At 45.5% G+C, this 26,068-nt stretch overlaps 1 protein-coding gene and 1 long non-coding RNA gene across 19 annotated transcripts in view; both read left to right on the forward strand.

The window, feature by feature from the left end:
* LOC121879993 (serine/threonine-protein kinase MARK2-like) overlaps window positions 1–26,068 on the forward strand; it is a 148,111-nt gene that overhangs the window by 25,163 nt on the left and 96,880 nt on the right. For 8 of the 18 annotated variants that reach the window (XM_042386869.1, XM_042386870.1, XM_042386878.1 and 5 more), the window contains exon 1: window positions 12,808–12,828. The exons of 2 other annotated variants lie outside the window; for them this stretch is intronic. Coding sequence is in view for 2 of the 16 variants with exons in the window: in XM_042386872.1 (XP_042242806.1) it covers window positions 9,502–9,537 (36 nt within the window). In the remaining 14 variants the exon portion in view is untranslated. Of the gene's footprint in view, window positions 1–9,501; window positions 9,538–12,806; window positions 12,829–12,887; window positions 13,249–26,068 lie in introns of those variants that run through there. 8 more of the 18 variants (XM_042386883.1, XM_042386881.1, XM_042386886.1 and 5 more) reach the window with 4 other exon arrangements.
* Window positions 21,499–23,709, forward strand: LOC121879995. Its single transcript, XR_006091483.1, has 3 exons — window positions 21,499–22,205; window positions 22,560–22,975; window positions 23,139–23,709. It is a non-coding gene; the product is annotated as an uncharacterized LOC121879995 (long non-coding RNA).

Raw genomic sequence — 26,068 nt, forward strand, 5'->3', positions numbered from 1 at the left:
GTGTGTGTGTGTTGTTTTGCCTGTGTTTTGGGTTGTGTGTGTATGTATGTGTGTCATTATCAGGGTGTGAGTGGTTATGGCGGGTGATACATACATATATCTCACGAGTGCACACGCCGACAAACTTGACCTCTCGCATCCGGTGAGTTTCTTGTATGTGTAAGGGACTCCCGGGCTGTGTTGTGTTGTTTTGGTTAGGTTAGGTTAGATCACGTGAAGTTTAAGACAAACTCTCCCCTCCCCTCCCTCTCTGCTTATTTCACATGATAATTAAAACACCTTAACGTTACCTAGAGAGGGTAAGGTTACGTTCGTGGTAGGTTTGGTTAGGTTACGTTTGTGTTAGTGGTGGTGTTAGGTTAGTGTTGGGTTAGCTTTGTGTTGGGTTAGGTTAGTGTTACATTAGGTTAGTTTTACATTAGGTTAGATATCTTTGTAGACCACACACTATAGTAGCACCTATATTCACTTGTTCCAAATGGACCCATAACAACATATACCTGTACCGTACGTGAAGTATTTGAAGTGCGGTACAGTACAGAACAAAGAAACATTTCCTATAAAAGACAAAACAAATTTCTAAGTAATTTGCATGAGTAATAATAATAATAATAAGAATGTTAATGATAGTAATAATGATGATGGTGATAAAAACGTTCTCTCTCCACACTAGACACCGTTTGAGAGACATCCTGTACAGTAGTTGTTTACACATCCTCTGTTTACGAACACCACTCTCCTAGCGAACAAAAGAGTCACATACCCCCCAACCTGATGAATAAACACTAACCTAAACTAACCAAACTCCAACCTAACCTAAACTAGCCTGACCTAACCTAACGTCAACCTAACCTGACCTAAACTAACCTAACTCCAACCTAACCTAAACTAGCCTGACCTAACCTAACGTCAACCTAACCTGACCTAAACTAACCTAACTCCAACCTAACCTAAACTAGCCTGACCTAAACTAACCTAACTCCAACCTAACCTAAACTAGCCTGACCTAACCTAACGTCAACCTAACCTGACCTAAACTAACCTAACTCCAACCTAACCTAAACTAGCCTGACCTAACCTAACGTCAACCTAACCTGACCTAAACTAACCTAACTCCAACCTAACCTAAACTAGCCTGACCCAACCCAACGTCAACCCAACCTTGACCTAAACCAACCTTAACTCCAACTCCAACTTAAACCAGCTCCGACCTAACCTAACGTCACCTAAACTAACCAAACTCCAACCTAACCTAAACTAGCCTGACCTAACCTAACGTCAACCTAACCTGACCTAAACTAACCTAACTCCAACCTAACCTAAACTAGCCTGACCTAACCTAACGTCAACCTAACCTGACCTAAACTAACCTAACTCCAACCTAACCTAAACTAGCCTGACCTAAACTAACCAAACTCCAACCTAACCTAAACTAGCCTGACCTAACCTAACGTCAACCTAACCTGACCTAAACTAACCTAACTCCAACCTAACCTAAACTAGCCTGACCTAACCTAACGTCAACCTAACCTGACCTAAACTAACCTAACTCCAACCTAACCTAAACTAACTAAAACCTAACCTAACCTAAGTATACTGTATATATATATATGTTAATACTGTACCACAGGAAGACTAGACATCATTTTCAGGACAGTGTTTTTCTCGTGACAAGTCTTTAATCTCTGGGACATAGTTTCATATGACAAGTCTTATTGGCATGTCTTATACTGTGGGATGAATTTGTTGTGTTATGTACGGGAACAAGATGTGAGTTATAGGTCAGGTGTTGTGTTCCTTTCCATTCCCTTCACTACCTGGGGGGGGGGAATTAATCAGGAATTAAAGTGAGACAGGTTTGGTCAGACAAATTTAGTTGAATTAGAGACAGGGGTAATTTTTGGTTAATTTTAAAAGTGAAATAAACTTGATTAAGTTAGGGATAGTTAATCATACGGTGAAATCAACTTGGCGGCGGGGGGGGGGGGTTAATCTTTACGTGTTCCGTTCGGTTAGATTAGAGTAAAACGCCCAGGACCTTTTTTGGAGGTGTTGTCCACGGCGGCGCCTCATGTCATCAGGTTAGACTTGGGTTGAGCAGTGTATTGTTGCGCCACACCACAAGCCACGCCACTTGCGGCATTGATGGTGCCAGCTGAAGAAAGACCCCCTAGTATTTTTCTTATTATTTTATTTTATTTTTATTGCTGTTGGGAGAGACTTTTACCACACACGGAAGGAGGAAGTCACGCGGTCGCCATGTTTAATACCAAGGTCGTTCATGTCCAGTTTTGAGGTGTGTTGGGTTAGAGGTGTGTTGAGTAGTGGTGTGATGGTATTGTATGACGCACATCCTGTTGAGGAGAGGCCAGGCTAGTGAGAGACCAGGGGGGAAGGAGAGGGAGGAAAGAGGCAAGGATGGGTGGATAAGGAGGGAGACCGAGAGAATCCTCCGGTGGAAGGAGGGATAAAGGAGGAGAACGGGAGAAAAAGCGATGAGAGAGAGAGAGAGACTGACTGACTGACTGACTGACTGACTTACTTACTTTCTGACTTTACTTTGTTATTGTCACCCCATTTTGTTACCTCTCTCTCTCTCTCAACACGCCGTGACCTCCTCCCCTTCCCTGTCTCCTAGTTCTCGTGCTCTCACTTCCCTCAATTTCTTCCGCCTCTATCGTTCTTCCCTCTCCGTCCTCTCTTCCTCTTCATCTCTTCCACCTTCCTCCTCTTCCACCCTCTCTTCTTCTTTTTCCTCCCTCCTCTCTCTTCCTCCCTCCTCCCTCTTCCTCCCTATCCTCTCTCTCTTCCTCCCTATCCTCTCTCTGCCTCCCTATCCTCTCCTTTCTCCTTCTCTTTTTATGCCTTGTTTGCCTATTCCCCTTTTCGTCTTGTTCCCTTTTCTTTCTACCAGCTTTACTTTCCTCCCCCCCTCTCACTTCCCTCACCCTTTCCTCTCACTTCCCTCACCCTTTCCTTCCTCGCTTCCCTCACCCTTCCCCTCTCACTTCCCCTCACCCTTCCTCTCACTTCCCTCACCCTTCCCTCCCTCACCTCCTCATCCTTTCCTTCTCACTCTCCCTCTCACTTCCTCATCCTTTCTTCTCACCCCTCACCCTCCTCATCCTTTCCTTCGCTTCCCTCAATTCCTTCCTTCTCTCGCTTCCCTCATCCTTTCCTTCTCACTTCCTCACTTCCCCTCATCCTTTCCTTCTGCCTTTCCTCTCACTCTCATCCTTCTTCCTCACTTCCTCACCCTTTCCTTTCTGCTTCCCCATCCTTTCCTTCTCACTTCCCTCTCACTTCCTCATCCTTCTCACTTTCACCCCTTTCCTTCGCTCTCCTCATCCTTTCCTTCTCACTCTCCCTCTCACTTCCCTCACTTCTTCCTCATCCTTTCCTTCTGCTTTCCTCATCCTTCCCTCCTCACTTCCTCACCCTTCCCTCATCCTTTCCTTCTCGCTTCCCCACCCTTCCCTCTCACTTCCCCCATTCTTTCCCTCCATTCCCTCATCCTTTCCTTCCCACTTCCCTCATCCCTTTCCTTCTCACTTCCCTCATCCTTCCTTCCGCTTCCCCTATCCTTTCCTTCTCTCACTTCCCCCCTCACTTCACCCTTCCCCCTCATCCCTTTCCTTCTCGCTTCCCCATCCTTTCCTCTTCTCACTTCCTCTCACTCCCCTCAACCCTTCCCTCATCATTTCCTTCTCGCTTCCCCTCATCCTTTCCTCTTCTCACCTCCTACCTCTCATCCTTTCCTTCACCTCCCTCACCCTCTTCCTTTCCTCGCTTCCCTCATCCTTTCCTTCTCTCACTTCCCTCTCACTTCCTCATTCTTTCCTCTCACTTCCCTCAATTCTTCTTTCCGCTCTCACCCTTCCCCTCTCACCTCCTCACCCTTCCTCATCCTTTCCTTTCTCGCTTCCTCACCTCTTTCCTCACCCTTCTTCCTCTCACTTCCTCATTCTTCCCTCTCACTCGCTTCCTCACCCTTTCCTCTCACTTCCTCATCCTTTCCTCTCCACTTCCTCATCCTTTCCTTTCTCGTTTCCTCATTCTTTCCTTCTCGCTTCCCTCATTCTTTCCTTCTCACTTCCCTCACCCCTTTCCTTTCTTCTCACTTCCCTCACCTCTTCCTTTCTTTCACTCTCCCCTGCATTCTTTCCTTCTCACTTCCCTCATCCTTCCCTCATCCTTCCTTCTCACTTCCCTCACCCTTCCCTCCTCACTTCCTCATCCTTCCTTCCTCACTTCCTCATCCTTCCTCTTCTCACTCTCACCCTCCCCTCCTCACTTCCTCATCCTTTCCTTCTCACTTCCCTCACCCTTCCCTCCTCACTCCCTCTCCCCACCCTTCACCTCTCCTTACCCTTCTCTCTCACCTCCCTCCTCACCTCCCCCACACTTCCCCACCTCCTTACCCTTCTCTATTCCTTTACTCCTTTCCCCATTCCTCTCACCCAACTTACCCTCCTTCCTCTTTCAGTAGTGTTATACCCCACAGCGTATCCTAGGCGAGGGCATATTGATTTGCACCTGTCCGTCCGTCTGTCTGTCTGTACGTTCACCCGTTCTTCTGTCTGTACCACCCCAAACTTGTTACTGTAGCCAAAATTCCCGTGTAGAGCAGTTCAGCTTATTTGTAGGTTTCTGAATCACCTGTAGAATGTTCTTCCTTCCTTCCAGCTTATTACATGTGAGGATTCGCCTACAGGTGAAATAAGCTTGTGTGTGTGTGATGCAGATACAGTAACACACACACACACACACACACACACACACACACACACACACACACAACAGAGTATTTTATCTTCATATCATCCATTCTGTTTATGATAGAAGATGGTGGTGATAAAGACATGGTAGATAGAAGATGGTGGTAGTGACGGTAGAAGATAGGGATGGTGGTGATAAAGAATGATGCAACTTGGCGGGAGGATGAATCATATGATGAGTGATACAGATGGTGATAGACTCTCTGGTTATCTCTCGTTATTGGTGAGGTGAGGTCAGGTCAGGTCTGAGGTAGTCTACTCCACCACCACCACCTCGACACAACCACCCAGAGGCAATCACAGCTGTAGATGGTTGGGCGGGCGGCGTTGGGTTCGTTCAAGTGTGTTTGTGTGTCTGTTTTAGTTTCCCTCCTTACCTCCTCCCTCCTCAACTCCTGCTTTTGAAGTTATTGATTCTGTGGCTCTTACGTGACAGGCAGAGATGCTGTCATGACACACGCCACGCGAGTCTGGGGGGGAGGAAGTATTTTTAGCTGACAGACATCACTGTTTTGAACTTAGGGTGTGTGTGTGTGTGTGTGTGTGTGTGTGTGTGTGTGTGTGTGTGTGTGTGTGTGTGTGTGTGTGTGTGTGTGTGTGTGTGTGTGTGTGTGTGTGTGTGTGTGTGTGTGTGTGTGTGTGTGTGTGTCTCTGTGTCTGTGTCTGTGTGTGTGTGTGTGTGTGTGTGTGTTCCCTAGGATATACTGCATTATGATGTGGATATGATGACTCGGTGTTGGGTGGCGTGGTTAGAATAATACGACAGTTGGTGTTGTTCCTGTGACGTGATGTTGTGTTTGCCGTGGTGGTGCTCCTCTGTATACACGGTGGGCTGCCTCTGCTGTGGCCTAACATTGGTCAGTCACGTCAACGCTCACCTCCTGCACGATGCTGTACTCCCCCCCCTACTGTTACTAACTGTCGTCTCTTGTTGCAAACCGCTTTCAGCCTTGTTTGATATGCATCTTGAGTAGTTAAAAGGCACCTGAGTTAAAAAAAATGATTCTGCAGATAGGGAAGTGATGGTTGTTGGGTGATGGTGGTGTAAGAAGTGGAGCTCGTGGTGTGTTGGGCAAGGTGGTAGATTAGCCAGGTGAAGAGCGTGAGTGTGCAAGACGATGCCTCGGGAGCGATGTGTGTGTGTGTGTGTGTGTACTTCCGGGTGTTCGCCTCCTTGGCCACCTTCAGTTGGTGCGTGACGATCCTTTTCTATTCTAACAAGTATTACGACGTCGGTGATGAGGGAGTCCCACCAGAGATAACGAAACACTGGGTTACCCTATTTGGAGGAGGAGTGACGGAATGTTAACACTTTACTGGTGAGGGCGAGAGAGAGGTGTTGGTAGTGTGACACGCCAGAGAACCTCAACCACTCAGTCCTCGTGTGAAGCGTTGAGAAATACTTTTAAGGGAAGCGGCACCACCACAATACACAGTGACAGCATTTAATCATAAGGGTATTTGTGTTGGTTGATAGGGAAGGGCGGCACCAGCAGGAGGAGGTGGTGGTGGGGAGGTGGGGTGGGGTGGGGTGGGGTGTACACTTGTTCTGTCACGTAGGTAGGTTAAGGTGATGTCTCCCAAGTGATTTAATCTGTTGTGGTCTTATATTTCAAAGCATCGTTTTGGTTGTCATCTCGGGGTATTATTTGCGCGGGCGGGCGGACGGTGGGTGGGTGGGTGGGCGGGCTGTATTGTCCCCGCCCACCACGCCTTCATGTGGAGGTTGTTGTATGCCATTATGTAGTTGTAGCGGTGTGTCGTGTGCCGCACTGTCTGACTGACTGGGACTTTTACACACCACCAACTCGTAGCCTCCCCCCATCCAGCACGCCCACTCGCCCTGGATACAGCTACCATGTGTCCTAGCCAGCCATATTGAGTGGTAAATTTGGTCCATTTCTACACATTTTTCGTATTTTCGTGGTAGTTTGTAGAGTCACTCCGATATAAGTGGTGGAAATTACACGTCACCTTTTGGACCTGTGGTTTGGCTACCTGAGGGGAAGGGAAGGAGGAGTTGGGAACCAGTGTTGTGGCAGGCGTAGGTACGACTCCTATAGAATATGACGTATTTTCTATATAGTAATGAGGAAGATAGAGTTTCACTAAACGGTAAGACAAATTTAGATAAAACAAGACGTAAATGGATGAAAAAAAAACATATTTCTAGTAACTGATAAGATAATGTTTTATATGACAAACGAACTTAATAGGGGTCAAGTCTTCCCTAACTAACATTATTGTGATTATTTTATTTATTATTATTTTATTAAATTTTCGATGGTGCAGTAGTTTGTAATCCAAGAAGCACATTTCTGAAACCGCTGGACCGATCTTAATGGGACGTTGGACTGAAGAACTGACTATCTATCTTGTAGTGTATTAAATTCCGTAACAAGTCAAGGTCACACTGGAAGGTCGGAAGGTCAGGAAAACTACGTGGGGGAATCGTCTGGAGAAAAAAAAATTTTGCCAGATTTACGTGTTAATGTATTTAAATTGTCAAATCGATCTTTCTTTTTTATTTTGTTTACATCAAGAATGTGCTGTTGTCGAGCTGTAGAGCTGACTGGTGAGAATAACTGGATCTCTCTCTCTCTCTCTCTCTCTGTGTGTCTCTCTCTCTCTCTCTCTCTCCTTACATTGTTGAGATTGGCAAGGTTAGAAAAACAAATGTGAAATGCCTTGATAGATAGTGATTAATGTAGGTCAGAATAGGTTAGCACTAGGGTGTTTAATCATCAGGTGAAAGAGAGAGAGAGAGAGAGAGAGGGGAGTGTATATAGGGAAGGTGTTGGCTGCCCTGGGTGTTGTTGTTAGGCCTTCTGGAAGGGTATAGGGTACAGGTTCAAAACAAGGAAAGATGCGACACACACAGACACACGGGGTTCTGAGAGTATAAATGCACCGTGTGACAGATGGCAGCTGCTGTGGCGGGTCTCTACACACTTTATTAAGTAGTGTGTCAGTCAGGCTGTAAACACGGGTATTGGCAGCCATCTTTGCTATTATTATTATTGTTGTTATTTTTTTTCTCACTTGGTGGTTCTAATTATTGCCTTTTGAGATGATGGTGAACGTGTGTGTGTGTGTGTGTGTGTGCGTGCGTGTGTGCGCGCGTGTAGCGGTGTGTGCGTAACGGTGTGTGTGTGTGGACCAGTTAGTTCATGTAGCAGTAGTGTCCAGGTGATGGGGTGACTGTATGGCCGGGTTTTTGTTCGAAATTAGGATGGTAACGGTAAGCTTAAACACAGAGAGCGTTTATGCTGAGGTTAGGGATAAAGCTGGTAACGATTGGTAAGCGTAGATAAACACAAACGTTTATTTTCGAGGTAACGTTAGGTAAGTTTGATAGCGTTAACACTGCAATTGAGTACTAGATGGTAGAGGAATGGTAGTGTATGGGGGTGCTGGTAGGTAGCTGAAGAGAGGTTTGGGGGGATCTGAGAGCTGGCCACTGTAGGGAGGGAGGGAACTAGGTAGGTGGTGATAGCGTCTAATAATAGGAGGTCAGTGTGGTTGTCGGGAGGTTCAGGAGGTGGGGTTGTAGCTTCCAGAACTCACTAGATAGAGGTTTTAGTATGGCGTTGAGGGCGTGAGGTGGTTATGTGGCCTTGTTGTTGTTGACGCTTAGGAGCACCTGAAGATTAATACCCCCCCACGAGGTGATTATACCTTAAGATTAAAAACATCCTATCTCTGCTTGGGAGGTTAGGTTGGGTTAGGTTATCGTCGGGGTGGTTAATCTTCAGGTGATCCTTTGCGTCACAGTTTATGTTCATGTGAGAGTGACTTAGATGGTATACTGTATAAATAGTGTGTGTGTGTGTGTGTGTTAGTTGTGGTCAGGAAATACCACCACCACCCTTCCCTTACCTGTTGGTTCGATATTCTTATATTTTAGATTGAAAACAAACACACACACACACACACACACACACACACACACACACTGCGCGCCGGTCAAAGTAATTTATAAAACTGGAACACTATGCAGAAGGTCGTGTTGTGGCGAGTCATATTGTAGCTTGATACACTCAGAGGTAAGGTACAGTCTCCTTCACTTGTGCGTTTACAGGGGGTCGCCAGGTTTTGTCCAGTGTGGGCAGCCGTGTGTTTGCTTACATAGGACAGACGGAAATTCACAATAACAAACATAATATGGAATCAAAGTAAAAACAATATTAAAACAAATATCTCAATGATTCGTGGAATGGTAATACGACGAGCCCCCTGTAGTGAAGGGAACTGTACCTGGGTATAATAACTAGAGGCTGTTAGCTTTGCCTTCCTGTATATGGGTAGAGTCGTCCCTCATTACCTTCATATATCAGTGCTTTGGGTATATTAAGTTCTGTCCATTGTCCAGTGCTTTGAGTATACTGTATTAAGTTCTGTCCATTGTCCAGTGCTCTGAGTATACTGTATTAAGTTCTGTCCATTGTCGAACAGAATCGGCTTTGATAGTATATGCAAGGGTGAGTGTATTCCTTTGTGTGTATGTATGTATATGTATGTAGAAGTAACAAAGTGAGTGTGTGCATGTATATATGTATGTATTTATGTATATGTATGTATAAGTAAATAAGGTCTTACTGGGAGTTGAATGCTTTTAGCTGTTAACTCACTACATAACACCTTGAAGGGTTATTATAAACATTAGTGTGACTGACTGAGTATGTATAAAATGCTAATCCACCTTTACTTCTTTTTATTCCAGGTAAGGTCACGAAGTAATGGAGGCAGACAACAAGGGGTAAGTATTTGTCGTTTTGTTGTGGAGGAATGATAACCGTGGGAAATATTAATAATGTCCGTGTGTGCTGTCATGACTTCCGGGTTTGGGTTGCTTACGGACTACTAGAAGGGGGAGGGGGGTGTTGGTTTGTGTATGTAGAGTGTTGTTTGTATGTACCACTAGAGGTGTTGGTTTGTGTATGTACTAGTTGTTTGTGTATGTACCACTAGAGTGTGTTGGTTTGTGTATGTACTACTAGAGGGGGTGTGTTGGTTTGTGTACGGACCACGGGGAGGGGGGGGGGTTGATTGGTCGTGTCGGCAACCCGGGCCCCTCATCTTCTCCGGTCGCTACTCTTGCCAGGATAAGGTAAAGTGGTGGCTCTCTTGTCCGAGCACCGATCATGTGAAAGAGCGGAGGGAGCCGTAGGACGTGAAGAAAACCTGCGTGAGGTGATGTGCGTGATCATCTCTGAGGCCGCCGTTGATACTCCTGATTTGTAAGTGATCTCTGCCTGTATCTTACCTGGCAGGACGTCTCCAGCACTCTCGCCTCTCACGCAACACCACACGACGCAACACCGACACCGACTCGTGTAACAGAGATCCTGGTTCGTGTAACACACACACTGGCTCACGTAACAGGTACAGGTTCGTGTAACTCATGTACATGTAGTTAATCCAGATGATATTAAATGTTAATTATTAATCCTTGAGATAAATATACGTACAGTACATAACAGGTGCCACTAAGGGATCAGGTTCACACTTGGCTCCACTCTATCTATTTTTTTGGGGTTAAGTTGTTTCAATATCAATTTCATAACAGCCCACGGCGCGGCTATAGTAGCGGTGACCAGCACTCCTCCAGGGACGACGCGCGAGGCTTGGTGTCAGCGTCAGACCCTGGAGTAGGTGATGTATCTTGGCTGTAGGTAGATGTGTTGACGGTCAATTGTTGGGGGTCAGGAGCACTCACAGTAAACATGGCTAGAGTAACAGTAGAAGACGAAACCTCTAGCGGTAGTGGAAGAAGAAACAGCAGTGAGGAGGTGTGCCGCGGAGAGTAGGTTGGTGGTGGTGGCTGGAGGGAGAGTGCGGTTGAACCTAATACCTGGCTGGCTCACACGTCACTCACCTCCGCCAAGTTAAACAGCATTAGTATAATATTGACGATGATAACCAGGCCTTTGTGTGAGGGTGGGTGGCTAGCTGGCTGGCTCCGTCAGCTGTAAAGACAAGCGACTCCCCGGCCATACCTGTTGTTATCGTCACGCCCTTTAAACTGTTAATCTCTTAATATTTTCTGCCGTCCTCCCCTTGTGTGGCAGCCTCCAAGAAATGTGTAATGGTACGGCGTCATGCCTCCAGACACGTTGGGAGGGGGATGAGGGGGCACTGCATCAGTTGCTGGTAGCGAAATTTATTCTCTCTTTAACACACCTGATTCTGGATGCTGAGTGGTCCCAGGTGGGTTTGGCAGCAGGTAAACACACACTTGACACTAGTGTTCCCAATGGTCCACACACTTCCTCCAGTGTCATCATCAGTAAACCTAAGCTGCAGTGTGTGGCGGCGGCGGTGGTGACTCACTGGGGGCGTTGTGTCTCAGTTTTCTCATTATGCAGTATATACAGTATAGATATTAATGTATATATGTATGAACACTATATTATATACAGTGTTGATGTATTGTCTGAACATTTTATTATATACATTATAGGTGTTGATGTATATGTATGAACATTTTATTATATACAGTATAGATATTAATGGATATATACGTACGAACACAAACTATAGGTATGGATGTGCAGTATATAGGTATGAACACTTTATCGTACACAGTATAGGTAATGATTTATATATATATATATATATATATATATATATATATATATATATATATATATATATATATATATATATATATTTATATATATATATATGTGCGTATGAACACACTTGTATATAGTACAGGTATTGAACACTTTAATGTTATGGCTGCCACTGCAACTTCCCGTTTCATTTATAGAGTTGAGGGAGAAGAGGAAAAAAATCATGGCTCATTGGCGTTCATGTATTGGGGAAGGGGAAGACCTGACACAGTGTTGATGGTACCTCTCTCTCTCTCTCTCTCTCAAGATTTTTAAGAGATTGTGTGTTTTAAGAGTAATTTTTTCAGTGACCAACTTGGGTTACTTGTGTGTTTTGAAGTGAAGCTCCCCACAGGTTATTTCACCATAAGCTTTAACTAACCCAACCTAACGATAATGTGAGTTGTTAAGGGGGGAGGGACAGGGGGAGGAGGAACCATACACAACGGAGCTCTTCGTAGCTAATGAGGAGAGTGTAATAGGTGTGTGGGGTAGACCCTGGCATACAGTGTCCAGACTTCATTCAGCATTACGTAAGGTTGAACGGCCTCGTGTGCATACATCCTCTTACATTGTGTTTCTGGGGACGATGGCGATTACCTGAAGATTGTTCGCCCCCTTCAGCTTCTTTTCACCTTTAGATTAACGTAACTTAACCTCATAGAATCTAACCTAACCTAACTTAGCCAATTTAAACTTAATCCAATATAACCTAAGCTAACTCCCCAGGTAGCGTTATGGTGGTTAGGTTAAGTTAGGTTAAGGTTGGGATAGAACTGGATGGGTGTGTGTGTGTGTGTGTCTAATCTTCAGGTGATCCGGTTTGATTTCCATTGTACACACCAGGTGGAGTTCCGGTCTGGGTGGGGTGTGATGGTGGTGGTGGTAGAGGGGTTGGTGGTAGTGTGGTGTTGTCACGTCTCTGTAGAGGTGTGGCAGTCATTGTGTTTATGTGAGAGAAGGAAGCACTGGTGTAAGAGGGTGTTGCAGCCTCCTCACCTCTCACCCCCCTGTACTGTACTATGTGATTGTATTATTAAGAGTACCATTAGAAGGACGGGTGTTGTACAGCGGTGGTCAGACAGACACATACACGTCCTAGGGCACCGCCTCCAACTTTTTACCCAGACTGTTCCTCCCAGCTGGTACACAGTGGAGTTGTCGGGTGTCGTCAATTACAGGATTATTGTCATGAAATCTCTGTAATTAATTTCGTGTTTGTGTGTGTTTGTAGCCTTTATGGTGTCATTATTCCGATTTTAAAATAGTTTTTAAAATAATTGTTCTAGATTTAATTACTCTGAAAGGAAATGTTGGAGAGGAAAATGGTTGATGTATTTGGAGGCGAAGTGGCAACTGAGGTTGGTTGGTTCCCGGTGTAGGGCTTGACCGGCCGCGCTGACTCAGTTCCTCGGAGTGCTCGTGGTGGGAAGGTGTGTGTGTGCTTGGGCAGTGGAGAAAATAATATAGATTTTTTTCATATTTTCGTGAATATTACGTTTTGAACTGGATGTGTCAAGAAACTGTATTAGCTACAAGTTGTCATTAGATCTTATATAAATAGATATACTCAGTGTATGAGGTGAAGAGGACTGCTGCTCCATCGTATAATCCCTTCAGTAGTGAATTGTTAAAGTGTTGGGTGTTACCGTGAACATATTGCCAGGCCACCATGAGTAGTTGAGTGTGTCGGCCACCCAACAGCTGACCACATCACCTTGCTGTTGTGGCTTCAGGCTACACTCCTGGCCTTGGGTCATGGACAGGCAAACACCCTATCTAGTCCAGGCTAGAAGGGGGGGACGCCAAATTGAGGAGGACGCCTCCCTCTGTGAGGTGAGGGGGAGATCAAGGTGAGGGGATGTCGAGATGAGGCAGATTCGAGAGTAAAAGAGACGGCTGAGTGTGGGATTCCAGGCTAGGGTGGGGGAGATGGCTTAGTGAGGGCGACGCGGGGGTGAGGAAGACCACGGAGTTAGGGCGATTCAAGGGTGAGGAAGACTGATGAGTAAGGGAGATTCATTGGTGAGGGAGACCGATGAGTCAGGGAGATTCAAGGGTGAGGAAGTGCCCTTTTAGAGAGCGACGTCAGGGTGAGGGGGACTCCTACACGAGGTGGATATCAAGGTGGGGGACCCGGGCGCAGGAAAGGGCAACAGGGTGGTGGTGAAGGGGACGACACCTAACACGATGGCATGGAGGACGTCAAGGTGAGTCAGACGCCAAATGTGAAGGTGACATCAGGGTGAGGAAGACACCAGCTCGGGGGCGAGGAGTGACGTCAGGGCGAGGAACACCAACTTGAGGGGGTGAGGAGGGTGACGTCAGGGTGAGGAAGACACCAGTATGAGTGTAACGTCAGCGCGAGGAAGACGTCAGGGTGACTTCAAGAGTGAGGGCGGCGTCAGGGTGAATAGGGAATGAGGGTGACATCAGAGTGAGGAGGGCGTGAGGGTGATGTCAAGAGGGAAGTTGAGGAGTAAAAGGGACAACACAACAGGGTGCAGGTGACGTCGGGTGTGTTGACTCTGGGGTGTGTATTAGTGTGTTTCTTTAATCCAGTGTGACGTCTTTTATTGTTTGGTAACTCACTCCCTCCTTCGTTCCCTTCCTTCCTTGGTAACTCCCCATCCCTTGGTATCTTGGTAACTCCCATCCTGCATTGGTAACTCCCTCCTTTGGTATCTTGGTAACTCCCTCCCTTCCTTCTTTGGTAACTCCCTCCCTCCCATCCTGCAATGGTAACTCCCTCCTTCCCTCTCCGCTTCCCCATTAAAAATCTTAATTTCTAAATCAAAGAGTGTTGGTTAAAGAAAAAGATCTCAGTTTATTTTACCTGCAATTTAACTCCTAATATTAAATTTAACCTAACTTAAACCTCCCTCCCCCAAAGGTAGTGTGAGGGTGGCTAATCTTCACTTGAATTAAGCTTAATATAACCGTAGATTAATATTAACGTGACCTAAATCTTATCAAACCTAATTTACCCTAACCCCCCACCTTTCACCTAGTGTTAGGGTGGCTAAGCTTCAGGTGAACTAATCAGGAGGAGGGTGGGGTGGGCGGTGGAAATATTTAAAGGTGACTCGTGCTCTTGGATATCTTAAGAGAAATGTTATGGCCGCAGCTGATTTCGTGTTTACATAATACAGTATATCAGCTGATAGAAGAAAAGGCGGTAAACAAACCGATATTATACCTGATTGTATAACCTTCAGACTGTGGTACTCATAAACACACACACCTGAGAGAGGGTGTTGGGTGGGGGGGGGATCACCTGGAGATTAGGACCCCCCTCCCCCTCCCTCTCTTCTTCCACGCTTATTTCACCTGATGCTTAAAAACACCCTAACGCTACCTGAGGGTTTTAGGTTTGGTTTAAGGTATTTTAATCAGAGGTTTTAGTTCATATTGGTAATGGTTTATTTCCTTCGACCGTGTGTGATTTTTATTGATTGATTACTGTCAGTGTAGTGGAGGAAATCTGAAATCTGACGGAGGAAATCTAAAATCTGACGGGGGAAATCTAAAATCTGACGGGGGAAATCTGGTGCCACAAGTCTAGGTTATCTGGGATATCTGTTCTTGCTATCATTATTCTCTCGTGTTGGTAGCATTAATCTGAGTGTCTGTAAACAAATCTGATTTTCATGATATCGTAACTTACAGCTGCAGGTTATTTAAGGAACTTATTTTTTTCGAACGTTTTTTTTTACGCGAACCTTCTTCTTCTTCTTATCTTCTTTTCTTCTTCTTACGTTTTTTTTTTTTTACGCGAAACATTAGTACTAAAACCACATTGAGTCTTGAATGTGGTGGCTGTGCTTCATGAGGGTTTGGCGAGGCTGAGTTATGAAAGCTAAGAGAAACAGTGAAGTGTCAACAGATGGGGAGTTTTCTCAGAAGGTGTGTGTGTGTATATTCAGGATTAGTTTGTTGGATTTTTAATGGCGAAACTTGTGGGTACTGTCATATCTTCACTACTTAAACACACACACACACACACACGTACACACACACACGTACACACACACACGTACACACACACACGTTAGCAGGTAAACATAATGTATGTCGTTTGTTAGTTGTGATATCTGAAGACAATGCTCTATTGTGGACTAGTTGGGTGACAGAGGCTTTCCCTTCCTAGTTCCTAGTTTTGATAATTTGGGTAAATACCTTCAACCCCTAGCTAGTTATAAACCCACGCCACACCCACCTGTTATGAACCCGTACCCACCTGAAGTTATGAACCCAAACCTACACCCACCCACCATGGACCCCCACCTTGCTGTAGAATAACCATCTAAACTACTGTAGAAACATGGGTTACTCGCCATAAAGGATATATATATGTACAGCTACATCACTCCCAATATACCGGTGCTGTAGTTTGAGTTTATTGACTTTGTTGGTGACGTTATATACTGTAGTGAGTAGATCATTCACTGCAGTGTAGACTTGTGTGCCCTCATCCTCCTGTCACGTGTCTAGAGGCGTGGATAAAGGTTGGTCCTGTATTATATATGGATTCTGTATATACCCGTGAGATTGTCGTTTTCTCAATATATAATCCCCTTTTTCGATATATAATCCTTTAATTCAATCTGTAATCCCTTTTTCGATATATGATCTTTTTTTTTAAGTTCTTCGTCTCTTACAGCACTGGGGAAGTCTTGGCGCTTTTGTTGTTTGGAAAATATTGACACTTGTGGAGACGGAGGTGTATCCCTGATCAGGCAGAGTGACGCTTGTTTACATTTGGAGAGAGAGAGAGAGAGAGAAGATTTATGATAGGAAATGTTTGACAGTCTGCTGAGTGCCAAGGCGACGTACACACACACACACACACACACACACACACACACATACACACACATACACACATTCTAGTCCACTTCGGGTGTATCCTTTTAATTCCTCTTAGGTGTTGCTACATAGACCAAGGTCACTCATAGTGTGTTGACCTTCCTTGCATTAAGCTTACTTCACCACAGACTCGCTTACCTTTATTCACGCAACTGTTTGAATGTTTCTTGATGTAGTGGAGGAAACAGAAAGGGCGTCTAGGAGTACACGTCGGGGACATAGATGTTTGGACTGACGCGCAAATGGTAGGGGGAGTTGAGCACGCTTGGCCGATTTAGAGTCACGCTTGTTGGGGGGGGGGAGGAAAAGGCCCGACATAGGGGTGTTTGGTGTGCGTGTGTGTGAGAGAGAGTCGTAACCAAGCTAGTGCCAGTGTTTGTATTAGTTTGGAATGCTCTGGTGGGTTGACGACTTGTAGTACCCATTAAGAGTGGTGTTGGCATTGGCTGGCGCGGAAGGCCGGGGTGATGACACAACGTCCTGTCATTGGTGGGATGTTGCTCCTCGTAAGCACATGTGCATGACGTCATTGTACTGTCTTCGTGCCAGCTAAAACTCATACATGTTGAGGGGGGGGGGTGAGTTGTGTCTAAATTGGTTATATTCTTCCAAGATAGCCGAGGATGGGGTCAAGGTCACCGGTGATAGATAACCCACCGCTGCTATCATATATAGTTTATAACAACTCCTCGATAATTGACCCTTTAGATGGAGACATGGCTGTTAACTGTGTGTTATCCGGGCTGAGCTGTATCCTCAGACCGTGTATTGTTATTGTTTGTTTTGGCTCTTATTTTAGCGTCTTGGCTTAGAGCGAGCATCGTGCCTTGTGTTTATGATACCACTGAATGTTATTAATGCAGCCTTAAACACTTTATTTAGTTAGATTTGTTTTTGGTGAAGTAGATGTTGAGCCTACTCGATTGTGTACTAAATATATATGTGTAATAATAATAATAATAATAATAATAATAATTAACGGTTTAATGAAAAAATTTTGCAGCCCGAAGGCTGAAAATATACATTGGACATAAATGACTTATTACATACATTGGTGGTTTAACAAAAGCCTTCATTAGAGAAAGGTAAAGGAACATACAGTGAACATACAGATTAATGTAGGTGTTGAACAGCAATCTCGTAGTGTAGTAACTCCCTCCCAGATGGTGTTAGGAGGAACTCACGTGGTGTAGTAGTTCCCTCAGATGGTGTGTGTGTGTGTGTGTGTTACTCGGGAGCTGTCACCTTTAATTGCCGGGTTGATGCGAAAGTTACGGAGGTTGTGTTGTCGTAGACGAGGCTTTAAAGTTTAGATATAAAGGATCACCTGAAGATTAGCCACCCCCAGCTTATTACACCTGAGGATTAACAGACCTAGTGCTAACCTAACCCCCAGGTAGCTTTAGTGTTTTTAGACTTATAATCAAGTGAAACAAAGCAGGGGCGAGGTTTTACACACACACACACACACACACACACACACACACACACACACACACACACACACACACACGCGCGCGCGGTAAGCTGTTTGTCAAGGTGTGTGTGTGTACTAACGCCACCCACTTGTGTTTCGCCATGAGACGCGGCCCACAAGGTGCATTGCGTTATGAATCCAGCTGGCGTAAGAGTGATGTGGGTTAGTTGTGTGTGTGTGTATTCATGAGTGGGAAGGTGAACTTAGACTAGTTGGGGGGGTTCAGGTGAACTTGGACTAGTTAGGGAGGTGCAGGCGAACTTGGACTAGCTGGGGAGATGCAGGTGAGGTAGGACAGGTGAGAGAGTGAGGCAGCAGACGCGGGACGGGCCGGGCTGGACTGGGGCCGGGTGTCGGTGCAGTGGCTGCCTGAGGCGACTTACTCACTGGTCAGGAGGGCTGGACGACCACACTAGGCAACTCACCTGTCCTCGGATCCCGGCGTTATTTTATACCTAACATATTTAATTCCATTGGATGATTCACCTGTGATTATGTAGGAGCACTTTAATAGTGAGTGGCGATGGTGGTTGGGGATTGATAGTGGTTAGGGTTGGAAGCGATGGTGGTTAGAGATGAGAGGCTGGAGATGGTTGTTGGGGATTGGAGGCTGGAGATGGTGGTTGGGGATTGTAGGTTGGAGATGGTGGTTGGATTACTCAAGGTGTTTGTCAGTCTTAAAGATCACACAGAAAATTTCACTTCAGATGCATAGGCTACCATACTAGGCCAAAACTGTGTGTAGTGGTGGGAGTGTAAGGGCGGCTGGGTGTGGTGGTGGTGTAGCCCGGCGTTGGAGGTCTTCTAGGTAGTGGTGTTGATGGTGGTGTCCTCGCTCCACTTGAAGGTGGTGGCCTGTTCCTCTAGGTCTTCCTGTTGAGGCCGCTTCTGTCTGTGATTTTCTCCTCTTCTCGCTCTTCCGTTGCTTCTACTCGTGACAACATTGAGTGTGTGTGTTGACGGTGGTGGCGTTGTGGGTGGTGACGGTACGGTAATACTGTACTGAGTGAGGGAGGAGGGGAAGCGGACAAAGGTTGGTCATGCGCCGGTGAACAAGCGGGCGCCACCAGCAGCAGCAACAGCGGTAACACAGCGTACTGCTCCGCCCTTCCTTCCCACCTCCCACAGTCATGCACTAACAGCGACAGCGGCAGGAAGCATCTCGTTATCCCCCCGACTGGGATACTTCCACAATACTCACAATGGACCACAATATGTCACCCCGCTCACATCTCTTCCCCCTTCAACCCCTCACCCCGCTAACATGTCTCCTCCCCTTCACCCTCTCTCGCCCCGTTCACATCTCCCCATTGACTCGTCCACCTTAACACCCACACACCGTTTACTCCCCAACATCACCCCCCCACACACACACACACACATGTATACGTACATTATTATTTTCACGCTCGGTTTTTACGGGTTATTTATGGATTGATTGAAAATACAGATAGTTGTGTTTTGAACCAGTCTTTGTTAATGACACACACACACACACACACACACACACACACACACACACACACACACACGAAAGAGCTTCTGCGTTTGTCTTTCTTTCCGTGTGTGTGTGTGTGTCAACAGGTAACCAGTTCAGTGTTTCACCGATGTTATTAGGTTGTGGAGAGAGAGAGGGAGGGAGGGGGGTATGAAGAGCGCCCAGCCACCACTGTGTATGTTGAAGGTAGCACGTTTAGGGGGGGTAAATATTTTATCATGAGCGGCTGTTTGTTGACGTGACGGATCAGGACTACTTGACGTGTGCGCCCGCCAACCTTATCTCTCCCTCCCCCCTACCTCCCCTCCCCTCCCCCCGTTCCTCTTTGTATACGTGGCTGGCTGGCTGTTTGGTTGCGTGGGTGGAGGGCGGGGGAGGAAATTTTTTTTTTTAATGAATTTTAATTCTGAATACAGCCTAAAGATATAATTGATTGATTGCTAAAGGTGTTAAACATAAATCTGGTTCTCTCTTTTCCCACTGTCCTCCTCCTCCTCCTCCATCCACCCTCACTTTGCTGTCCACGTACCCAAGGAGTGACGTAATAGTGCATGGTACCCAGATAACCTATTCAGCAATAGGGGAAGAATGTAAATCTGAAAACATATTGTGTGATTTGGACGTTGTGATGAGTTAGTGTGAGTTGGTAATATTTGGCGTGAGTGGTGTGTGTGTGTGGGGGTTGGATCATTCGCCACTGATGGTCCCGGAGGTAACGTGGGAGGAACAGTCAGCTGGAGGCTGAGGGCGTGTAGTGGCCGTATGTGCCTGTATTTACTAGCTGCATTTGTTTATAGGGGCCCCCAGTGAGGTCTGTTGGAGAGTCAGATGCATCTTATTTTTACGTTTTGGCGGGAATTTGCAATATATGGTAGGGGGAGGAGGAAGGATATACAGTACAAGGAGTAAGGAAGGATGGATGTTAGGAACTAGTTATGGTTTAATCTCCCCCATAGATGGCGCTGTACAATGTCGATGTGGGATATGATGCAGTCTCGAAGTAGTGTAATGAGACTTGTGTTTGTGACTAGACCAGGCGATGGAGTACTCTCAAGACGTCGAAGATAAAGGATCAAGTTGTCGCTTGGGTTAGGTTTGGTTAGGTTTCCTAGGACTCCGGAGGAATACACTTATTTGGAAGTGTTTATCGTCCCAGAATTAAGTAAGGTGTGTTGCTCCAGAAACCGATAGATAGAGAAGCCTGTCAGTGATAAGAAGTGGGTCCGTCTGTCTGTCTTGCTTCCCGTTGAGTCCTTCGTCTAACCCCTCGTCTTCATCGTGGGTGTTGTAGTGTAGTGTACTGTACCGGCAGGCCACTTCCGGGCGTGACCCAGAAAGGCTTTCATTCCTATACAGCAGCTTTAACCCCCCACCCCTTTTCCCCCCACTCCATCTTTTGTTCCTTGGTTGGATTAGGGAGGGGTGGAGTGGAGGGGCTACCGTAATACCATTAAGTGTTAATTACCGAGATAAATAATTTTGTTTTGTTATTTCTAAATATAATCATTGGATAGGGTTGTTTATGAGTGAGTGAGGGCGGGGAATGAGATTAATAGATATCTACAAGGACAGAGTGTCAAGTGTGTGTGTGTGTGTGTGTGTGTGTGAGGAGATGGGGTGGGTGTGGGTGGGTACAGTATACATGTACCGGGCTATCGACTTACACAACTAGGTTACAGATAAGGCTGAGAACGTCGTCATATTTTTCAGGGTATAGAGAACTGGGAATGTGTCCAGGTTTACAGCAGAGGTTGATTCTGATCTTGGAACAAGTTTGGGGAGTTGATATCAGGAGCTGCAGATTGTTTACTTGATGTAGAGATAGAAGAGAGAGTGTGTGTGTGTGGGGGGGGGGGGGGGGAGCTGTGTTGGGAGTCTGGGATCAATATTGTGGAGAAGCCAGCTAATGAACTGCAGGAGGAGTCTTCGATACCTGGCTGCCCCTTGGGGATGTCACGGTGATGATGATGATGATGATGATGATGATGGTTAGGATGGGAAGAAATCCACCAAACTTATAATGTCAAGACGAGGAAGGTTGAATTGGTTGTGATGATGGAAAGTTGTGGGTGTTGGGGTGTGGTGGTGGTGGTTGTTGCAAGCATTGGCCACCCAAGGTTTATGGCGGGTGGCAGGAGTGTTTGGGGGCAAAGGAGGGAGAGGTAGGGTGTGTGGAGGGAGGGTTGCGGGATAAAATGTCCGGTGGAGGATATCACGTATACAGAGGAAGGGATTAGCTTTCCTCGTTGATGTCACCACCATACACACACACACACACCATCAACAACACTATACACTTTTGGTTCTTATCTTATTATCTTACTATAGCAAACTGATCCTTGTATGATATTGAGAAAAACTACTTACTTAGACCTCAAACTTTAGGGGGTGGTAATGAGACTCCGAGCCTGTTATTAGTACATGGCATTGATACAATATAATACAGCCTAATGCCATTTGTATTGGGTAGGGCATAGTTAAACCTCAAATGTTTTTTCTGGTTTTATGTGATGAGTTTCAAGTGTTAAAACCTCCTGTCACATGGTCGGCTTTGAAATTTTTCGAATATGCTTGAAAAAAAATGTAGCTTAACTTTTTATTTATATACCGTACAGATAATATAAAAGCCTTTGTGATATAGTGTAGGTTGTTTATAAAGTGCTGCTATAGTGTACTAGGTTGTTTATAAAGTGCTGCTATAGTGTGCTAGGTTGTTTATAAAGTGCTGCTATAGTGTGCTAGGTTGTTTATAAAGTGCTGCTATAGTGTGCTAGGTTGTTTATAAAGTGCTGCTATAGTGTGCTAGGTTGTTTATAAAGTGCTGCTATAGTGTGCTAGGTTGTTTATAAAGTGCTGCTATAGTGTGCTAGGTTGTTTATAAAGTGCTGCTATAGTGTGCTAGGTTGTTTATAAAGTGCTGCTATAGTGTGCTAGGTTGTTTATAAAGTGCTGCTATAGTGTGCTAGGTTGTTTATAAAGTGCTGCACAGTGTGCTAGGTTGTTTTATAAAGTGCTGCTATAATTGCGGTTGTTTATGATGCCTTTATAGTGTTGGAGTTGATTATAAGAATGCTTTATAGTGTGCTGGGTTGTTTTATAAAAAGTGCTGCTATAGTGTTCTAGGTTGAGTATAAGTGCTGCTATAGTGTGCTAGAGATGTTTAAAGTGCTGCTATAATTATTATGGGTTGATTATAAAGTGCTGTTATAGTGTAGGTTGATTATAAGAAGTGCTGCTATAATTGTGCTGGAGTTGTTTGTGGCAAAGTGCTATAATTATTGCTTTGGAGTTGTTTATAAAGTGCTGCTATAGTGTGCTAGGTTGTTTATAAAGTGCTGCTATAGTGTGCTAGGTTGTTTATAAAGTGCTGCTATAGTGTGCTAGGTTGTTTATGAAGTGCTGCTATAGTGTTCTAGGTTGTTTATAAAGTGCTGCTATAGTGTGCTAGGTTGTTTATAAAGTGCTGCTATAGTGTGCTAGGTTGTTTATAAAGTGCTGCTATAGTGTGCTAGGTTGTTTATAAAGTGCTGCTATAGTGTGCTAGGTTGTTTATAAAGTGCTGCTATAGTGTGCTAGGTTGTTTATAAAGTGCTGCTATAGTGTGCTAGGTTGTTTATAAAGTGCTGCTATAGTGTGCTAGGTTGTTTATAAAGTGCTGCTATAGTGTGCTAGGTTGTTTATAAAGTGCTGCTATAGTGTGCTAGGTTGTTTATAAAGTGCTGCTATAGTGTGCTAGGTTTGTTTATAAAAGTGCTGCTATAGTGTGCTAGGTTGTTTATAAAGTGCTGCTGCGGTATGCTAGGATGTTTATAAAGTGCTGCTGTAGTGTGCTAGGTTGTTTATAAAGTGCTGCTATAGTGTGCTAGGTTGTTTTATGAAGTGCTGCTATAGTGTGCTAGGTTGTTTATAAAGTGCTGCTATAGTGTGCTAGGTTGTTTATAAAGTGCTGCTATAGTGTGCTAGGTTGTTTATAAAGTGCTGCTATAGTGTGCTAGGTTGTTTATGAAGTGCTGCTATAGTGTTCTAGGTTGTTTATAAAGTGCTGCTATAGTGTGCTAGGTTGTTTATAAAGTGCTGCTATAGTGTGCTAGGTTGTTTATAAAGTGCTGCTATAGTGTGCTAGGTTGTTTATAAAGTGCTGCTATAGTGTGCTAGGTTGTTTATGAAGTGCTGCTATAGTGTTCTAGGTTGATTATAAAGTATTTTCGTTGGTTATTTGGTATCTTAAGAAGTGTGATGTGCCCTCACCCTGGCTGGAACCTTCAAATATGGTACGTCATGCAATGGAGGAGGAGGAGGGGGGGGGGCAGTGTTGCTCGTCTCATCTGTCAGTGAACGGCTAAACCTACAGAGTAAGGCAATGTTAAGATCCAGGAGAAACGGCTTCTGGGCGAATATCTTCAATTTACAACTAGTAATTAATTAAGCTGGGGTGCTCGATGTCGATGGAGGGAAGCGCCAACCACGTTAATTAAGGTATACAATTCATTAGCGTTTATAGTTGGTGGGGGGGTCGTGGGCTCTGGTGGGAGGAACCGGCCTGGTCACTCACACCGTGTTCACTGCGATTGATCTCTCTCTCTCTCTCTCTCTCATATATATTCTATCGATATCTTGTCTAGCATTGACCAACTTAGTTCACATTTTTTCTTTATCACATTTTATCATCTCTCGCTGTTAGTTCGTGTCTGTGGACTTTTTACATGTGTATTGTCCGCTTTCCCCAGTCAAGTGTAATGGGATGACATGGCTTTTAGAGAGATGGCTGCCGTGTGTGTGTGTGTGTGTGTGTGTGTGTGTGTGTGTGTGTGTGTGTGTGTGTGTGTTTTGTCTGGGGAAGATAATGGTGGGAAGCCATGTGGAGGAGGCAGTAGGAGACGCAACAACACCACCTCGGTCTGGTGTGTGTGTCGGTCGTTTAAATGAAGTTGGATTACCTTAAGATTATTACTACTTCCTCCCGTCTCCTCCTCTCTCCTCTCATAGCTTATTTCAACCTGATGATTACCCCCCGCCCCCCCCCCCACCCCCCCAGTGCTACTACTTGGAGAGAGGGGGGGGGCTCTTGATCTTCAGGTGTTCCATGAAGTGTGTGACCCTCTCTTGTGGAGTTTTTAAACGGGCTGATAGAATTGTCTCAGAAGTTGACGAGTGTGTTGCAAGGGGCCATTGTTGTGGTGAGGGGCGGCGACTGTTCACACATGTGCTTGAGGAGCTGGCCGAGAGGTGTGAGAGAGACACTGGGGGTGGCGGTGTGACTCACGTCTTAACACTCACTAGAGTTACGAAAGTGCTGCCTCCTCTTGTCTGGCTGGGCAAGCTGCCAGACAACGTTAATCATACAGTGCCACAATGTTATTCTCTCCGTGACGTGTAATTTTTTCCCCCTCTCTCTCCTCCCCTCCTCTTCTTCGCTTCCCTCTTAGGCGACTGTGCTGTGGTCAGTGTTCTTTATATGGTGATAGGTTATGTTTGTGTGTGTGTGTTTGTTTGTTTGTTTTGATGGTAATAGTTTATACCTGTTCATATGTGAAGAAAAAAGTTACTTGATGAAAGTTATATTAGCTTTTGTAGATTATATCAGAAAGTAGATATATTACACACGTGACATACAGTACATCAAGAAGGTTAAATGAGACTCGAGATGTATTGCTGTTTGGTAGTACAATATGTAGGTTTTTTCGGGGGTGGTTATTGTCGCATGGCGTTACTTAGCGCAATTCTTCAACTCAGCCAGAATTTACTAGAGCTGAAGTTCTGGAATGTTTACAGGGCACGGTGGTGTGTGTGTGTGTGTGTGTGTGTGTGTGTGTGTGTGTGTGTGTGTGTGTGTGTGTGTGTGTCCTTCAGAAGTTCTTGGGGGAGGGTTGTGCATGATGTGATTAATTTGTAAGCTGCGGGGAGAAAAGGGACGGAGGAGAGTAGAGAAGGAAGTGACAGGAAGGCGATAGAAAAGATAAGAGAAGGAGAGAAAAGAAAAGAGGAGATGAGAGAAGAGAAATTACTAGACCCCTCTTGTTAAACCTGAATGGGGAAGTCATAATGTGAGGGTAGAGAGGAGGAGGAATATCCTGTACCTCAGTCCAGTAGAGCCTCAGGTAAACAAACTACTACTACAACATTCAACTCATTACCACTGGGTGAAACCAACGTAGGAAGAACGGGAATAAGATGACGTTTAAGAGTAGGTGTAAAAGTTCACAGTTAGGAGGGTTAAGAGGAGGAAGAGGAGCATCACCAGCAGTAGGGGTGAGCAAGAGGTGGGTGGGTGGGCGGGTGGGTGGGCGTGAAGGCAGCCAAGTAGCGGTCATAGGAGGTCGTGTTGCAGCAACCGCCTCCTAATCAATACGGCCGCGTGATGACGCCTTTGTCTCGTTCTGTGTTGCAGCAGGTGAACATACGTGTGTGTGTGTGTGTGTGTGTGTGTGTGTTTTGAGGGGTGGGAGATACTGCCCTCATTGATCATCGTATGGAATAATTCTCTGTCACCTTGACTGCTTAGGTGGGGTGTCTTGGCAAATGTGTGGGGACTTCGGTCAGGTTATTGGGCGAGGGGGGATGTGGTGAGGGGCGCTTGACAGGGTGTGGGTGGATGACTAACCAGGACGTGAGTGTAAGAAGTGGACTTGGATCATGCCATGGGTGGTTGTGGGCTGGGGACGTTGCTAAGGGAGTGGGCGTGGGATAATTAGCCTATGGAAGGGGAGACGGAGGGTGTAGGGTGCGTTCTGGTCTAAACTGTCCAGCCTATATAGTGTTATTAGCTGCTCTTATTGGTCACCCATTCACTCGCACTCACACACAGAGAAAACCAAAGAAAGATCCAAAT

The sequence above is a fragment of the Homarus americanus genome, unplaced genomic scaffold, assembly GCF_018991925.1.
Source record: "Homarus americanus isolate GMGI-L3 unplaced genomic scaffold, GMGI_Hamer_2.0 scaffold30108, whole genome shotgun sequence".
Classification (NCBI taxonomy): domain Eukaryota; kingdom Metazoa; phylum Arthropoda; class Malacostraca; order Decapoda; family Nephropidae; genus Homarus; species Homarus americanus.